The 6,166-nt window shown below is 39.8% G+C and overlaps 1 protein-coding gene across 1 annotated transcript in view; it reads right to left on the reverse strand.

The window, feature by feature from the left end:
• Positions 1-6,166, reverse strand: part of ADAMTS17 (ADAM metallopeptidase with thrombospondin type 1 motif 17) — a 167,213-nt gene that overhangs the window by 140,716 nt on the left and 20,331 nt on the right. The window contains exon 3 of the mRNA XM_010717544.3: positions 3,880-4,052. Within this exon, the coding sequence (XP_010715846.1) occupies positions 3,880-4,052 (173 nt within the window). The remainder of the gene's footprint in view (positions 1-3,879; positions 4,053-6,166) is intronic.

The following is a 6,166-nucleotide window of genomic DNA, read 5'->3' on the forward strand; positions in this document are numbered from 1 at the left end:
AAAAAGCAGAAAACTGCAAGAAAACTGCACATGTTTAATCTTTCAGAACCTGCTCCTGAACTTAGTCCAAAAATACAGTTTCTGTGAGCAGATTCAGAGAAACAGGAGAGAGACAATGCACTGAGATCTCCTAACTGTAGGCAGAGAAGCCTCGAGTTCAGTTCCCATTCATACATGGCAGAGTACTTTAGAGGGAAACCCTTCTGTGATCTGGGAAAAGCTGTCACACAGCTTCAAACATTAGTTTATTAAATGGAAGGGCTTGCATCTCTACAATGACATTCAGAAACAAGTAACCATGTCATAATGTGAATCTATTCTCTATTCAGGGGGGATGATGGTCAGAACCACATAGTATCGTTAAAAAACACATCACCATTTCTTCCAGGAAGCTCTACCTGGTATTTCTGGATTGCAGAAGGGTTTTGATTTTTTTTTTTTTCCCTTAGGAGTTTCTTCCCACCATCTCCTTTCCCATGTCTCCCCCACACCCCAGATTTTCATTCACCAAAGTAGCAATAAAACAGTATTTTGTAATTTTTTGTAGTTTTCCCTTTCAGAAATTCTTGTAACTTAAACAGATATTAAATATTTGAAGGCAGATCACTTTGCTTAAAACGTCTATAAGTATAAAATGCATTAATAAGACCTCTTAATGCTTGTTTTGTGGTTTGACAGTAAATGTAATGGCTTATTGAGAGGAGTTAATATACCCCTGACCAGTAACGTTCTGTTTGCTTAAATGCAAGCCTTCAAGCCAAAATTAACATTCTGGTTTCTTTTAGAGGCTGCCTGCCATCCTGCAGCGTAGCTGAATAAGCATTGCCTAATATCATGGGGCAAATCCTGTCCCCCAGCTAAGTGTCACAGAAGGCTGGCAAATCTACTGAGGCAGGCAACAAGCAGATATCTCCAGCAGCCTGGCCTTTGCTGCATGGTTACATAGAGCACAACTGATACCATATCAAAGAAAGGCATCAGGAGGATTTTCCCAAAGAAACACAGTTGCCACGTCCCTTGAACTGTAATTTTACAAACAAGGAGCTGACACACACAGATCTGTCATGTCTAGTTTGAGCGCTACCCAAAGAGCGTGGCTGAAAGAGAAGATCAGCTAAGGCTTACCTAAACCACATCTCTTCCTAAAATACATTTTCTAAATTATTCTTCAGCCCCTTTTGATAGTGTGAAGATCTGCTTTCATTACGGCAAATGGAATGCTAAAATTCTCTTTGATTTCCTCAAATTTCACCCTGTTTTATAGCATCATAAAGAAGATTTATGCAATTATGTGATCTACGTGTTTGGCAATTATTATTCCTCAGTATCTTCTGAGCTTGCTGTTCTTTCTCAACCACTTTCCTCAGGAAGGAGGAGCCCTGAAAGGTACTGAGCTTCTACAAGTGGGAAAGCAGGTGGGCAGACAGAGGTGAAGGATGCTGTCAGTGCTCTTTTGAAGGCTGAGAAGCTGAAACAAATTCAAACCCTACCAGACATCAGAAAAACCACACGGATGAGCCCCCAGGAGCAATGACTTAACAGTGGGAAGCATTTCAGCTGGACTTTACACCTTGGGAGATATCAAATAAATGTATCCTCAGCCAGCACTCTTCATCCATGTGCATTCTCTGGTGTCTAATAAAGGGCTGAGCTCACACTAAAGCACCAAAACCTAGCTCACAAGTCTATCAGCTAAATCCATTAGAAATTAAGCTTCAGCAGTTGTTTAGAAAACAGGCCTAGAGGTTCCAACCCATCAGCACAACCTCATATGCAAACTCACACCTAGCAAGAGCAAGCTGATGTTGCTGGGATGTACTACAGGACTTCTCAGCCTAGACAGAGAGCAGCATTTGTGGCTAATTCTAGTTTAGGACTTGGCCTCTCAGTCTACTCAAATGTAACGATTTTGAGGCAAAAATATACAAAAGACAGAGATACATTAACATCTACACTGAAAGACTGGATCTTTTGGTACTAGAACAATCAAGACATGATTAGCCTTAAGATTTAAGAGCTCTCACAGCCACAATGATCTGAAATCCCAACAGAACTGGCAGGCACAATGGCAATGGTTTATTAGCACAGCGACAAAACATTGCAGAGCCAATTTCAGGAGAATCTCTGGGTTCCCAGTACAAACAAAATGTATTCATCACCCCTCAGGAGGTCCCAACATCTGACACATGGAAGAAACTCAGACCTGACACATACGTTACATCTAAGTGTGCATCAGGCTAAAGAGTGACTTAAGAAGCTGATTTGTTCCGAGATGAACTTACATCCCAACTGCTCACTGCAAAGCTAATATGTGAATTTAGAAGTTTGGGAGACAAGGACTTTGAGAAGGATAAGGCTTTTGTGCCTCTAGCAAATACATCCTTAAACATTGGAAAGCCAGTAGAACCTGAAAGGATGGTCACAAGAATGGATTTGCTGAAAGAAGACATTTCCTACAAACCAATCCAACTAAATCAAGGAATGCAATGATGTTCTATTAAGTGACTATTGTCACAGCATGCTATAGGGCAAAATAAAAGGTAGAGGAAGGGACAGAGAAGCAGCTCATTAATGGAAAAGACTAGTTAAAATACTTGCTTAATCAGCAAAGTATTACACTACAGGAGGGCTCCCTCACACCAGTGCTTGGTGAAGAAATATAAAACCTCTTAAAAAGCTCTTCTGTCCCATGGCTGGGCTAGGCACTGAGCAGCTGTCATTCATCTCTTCACTTGGAAGCATGATCAGTCAATTACTGTTAAGAGTTAGTTTTGTTGTTTTGTTTTGTTTTTTTCCCCCCAAGCCAATTTACTGCTCATGAACAACAACAGAGCTGTAGTCAGGAGAATGAACTGTTCCTGGATTTTACAATAGCATGGGCACAGGCATACAAACTTCCTTCAAGATTTCCTTGAGCAAGTGCCTCTGGAAGGACCCCTGCTGTCTCTAAGCAGAGCTTTCAGCATCCACATCTAATTTGGCAGTTATCTTTTTATTGTCACTGCCAACAAGTGAGTGAGCAAGCATCCACTGTGAGAGATTGCGTTTCCTTATCAGCTGAGGGCGATTACTTCTAGGACAACTAACAAATTAACACCCACACTCCATACGTGCTCAGAACTTTGAAAAGCTCTTGCCACTCGTGGGAGATTTCCTGCAGAATTCCTAAAATTATTCTAAAGCTCAACTCCACTGACTACTCAGAAGCACAAGCAGCAACACTTCATGCTTCAGAAGTAATCCAGGGGTAAAGAGAATGGAATCAGCTGAAATTCCTATTGGCTGGTAGTTTGGTATTGAGTTTGACATGTTTTTTACAGCAAGGGAGGCAGCCATTTTTATTATGTAAAAAATCTGAGTTGGGTACTGTCTCTAAAAGACTTCAAGTCAAGCTAGTTCATCTGCTGTAAATCAATACAAATCTCTTGTCATCAGTAACAATTTAACTGCCTCTTACGACAAATACACACTGGGAAATATAATCTATAGAAAATGATGATAATAAAGAAGAATAAGATAAGAAACATGTCAGGTGAGACCATTTATCCATTCTGGGAACCTCTCTTCCAAGGTAAACTACAGGAGTACAAAAATATGGCAGAACACATCACTCCTGAGTAACCATGGAATACTTCCCAAATGAAAACTTGCAAGGTCAGTTTCAAATTAGCTTTCATATTGTAATGTTATTAGACAAATACAGGGAATCACACAGATGAGGGAGAAGTGAGACGTAACATGAGAAAAATAAAACCCTTCCTCGTACCTCAAAGTCAAAACAGTTGCCCAGTACAGTCATCAAGAAAGCCAGCTCTAACCTACCCTAGATAAAATCCGTTTACTCCTGCTTCTACTTTTGACAATAAAGTGCATACTCACCATATTCATAACTGTGAGGATGAATCTTTGGGCAGCCTCTGCACCATGGTATTGGACCATATCAGCATCTGCCACCACCAGAGTTTCTACCGTGTACTCATTGGTAAGCCGAATGGCGTTTCTTCTCTCTCTCCAGTCACTGGTTGATTTCATCTTCTTTTGCCTCTTCTTTTCTAAAAGAAAAAAATTTATCAGAGAATTCTATAGCTGGCAAGTCACAGTAAAATGTTTATATTCTTTTCAGCAAACAGGCTTACACAAATTCAGATTTCAATGACTTTAATTAAAAAGTTATTTGCAGATTAAAATAAGTAACTTACACATTCCGCTGCAGGTACTTTTTTTTTTTTGTGAGTAGATCTATATGAAATTACTAGATTTCGTGAAAATATGAAAGAAGATGGGAAAAAAAAACAGAAAAGAAATACCTGTAATTCAAACCAAGAAGTCAAGGCACTTGCAAAAATTTCAGAGATTGGAAGTCCTGCTTGTGAAAAAAATAACATTCCACAACAATGTAATTCCACTACAAGTTCTAAGAAAGGAAAAGTCTGCTGAAGAAAACTTCAGGATAGGAGAGTGCATTGTGGGATGCAACACACTGTAGAAATTTGCAGGCTGTTCTAAGCCAAGGAAGTTGTAAAATATTCCTGGAGTCACTATTTCAATCAGCTTCCTTCTAACTTGCTACCAGCGTTACTATAGCAATTTAACAGAACACAGAGTATGACAAAGACGAAGCTCTAATCACTTTTTTTTTATATATAATTAAGTCAGATTGTTTTGGAACATGTGTTATTGGCCAACTGCAGAAGTCTCTGGATAAAACCCAGAAGTGCAGAGGGTCAGGCTAGATAAGACCATTTCAAGCTTTCTTTGCTCATTTGTTGCTATTGGCATGAGCACCAGCACCAGCAGCTGCAGTCATTGGCCACCTACGTGCAGAGAGCTCACGTGCCTCTTTCTTGTGGCACAAATACCAAAAGCAGGGAATCTCTAAATGAGCTGATCCTTACTGGTCTTAAGTTTTAAGAATCTGAAGTATGACCCACGCTAACGACTGCAAAATAAAGCATTAGGTCATCTACTGCTAACACAAAAACTAAAACACATCAGTTAAGTTAAACCTCCTCTCCTCCAAAATGAGAGATTAATACATTAGTAAGTCAACCTGTTTTAAACTGAAAGGTGAATGAACTGTTTCACAGCTCAAAGACAGATGTGCAAAGCAGTTGAGACATGAACAAAGGAGAAATCAAGCTCAGATCTGAAATTGTATCAACTCCATCTCAGTCACAAGAAATGTATTCATGTTTTCAATTGTAAAATGAAAGAAAAGCAAATGAAGTCATTAAAACAAATGTATTTTACAGAAAAAATACAAATGCCAAGGCTTCACGGAAATTATATCTGCTTATTGCTCAGCCTGCAGTGTACTATGGATAAGATGTTGACACTGCTGTTAGCACCAATTTCTTCCAGTGAAAAAGGGAGCAGAACATAGGAAAGGTCTCGAAACACTGTAAAGGTAACAGTCAACACAAAGTGACACAGAATAAAACATTCTGGATGACCAGACAGATACATCATCTCATTACACGTGCTGCTTGTTTCCCAAAGCAGTCCCTTAGTTCCTTTCTAGTTTTCTGCAGACTTATTTTGAGACCTTCTCTTAGTAAGCAGCACAAACAAGGGGCACTGATCTAAGCTCAGCTGGTAAGTAGGCTGTGGGATCATTGTCTTACATAACTGTGCTTGAATTTCCCAACCTGGTAGACGCTCTAGCATCCAGATCCACAGTTTCCCAGACCTCCTGGTATTCAAGGTGACCATCTCTATCAGTTGTAGCTGTCCCAAAACCATGATGAAATGGATGCTGTCTTTTTATCCCATTTTCTGACTTGTCAATAGGCACATCTGCAAACACCCATTCCATCCCTGTTCTCAGTTGTCTAGCCAGTCATTCCAGCATTGCTCTGTAACGTGCTTTTGTGCTCAAGGCATCAGCTGTCAACACTTGGTATATATTTTAAACTGAGACAGCGACTATGAAATTTGATTTCAATGTTTTGAAAAAGGGTTTGGAAATATTCCCCCTGGGTCAGACAAGACAGGCAGGAGCCTCTCGACAAGAGGAAAAAAAATCCTGAGGTGCTCATAAATAATGAGAGCTAGAATCAAAGATTAAAATTATCAAGTTTCAAGGCTTCTTTTGACAAGGACTGCAGTCAAAGCTGCCTCAGAACAGGGAATCTGTATATTTCTAAGTGCTCAAGAAAGGTAAAAA

Source organism: Meleagris gallopavo, chromosome 12, assembly GCF_000146605.3.
Source record: "Meleagris gallopavo isolate NT-WF06-2002-E0010 breed Aviagen turkey brand Nicholas breeding stock chromosome 12, Turkey_5.1, whole genome shotgun sequence".
In the NCBI taxonomy this organism is placed as follows: Eukaryota; Metazoa; Chordata; class Aves; order Galliformes; family Phasianidae; genus Meleagris; species Meleagris gallopavo.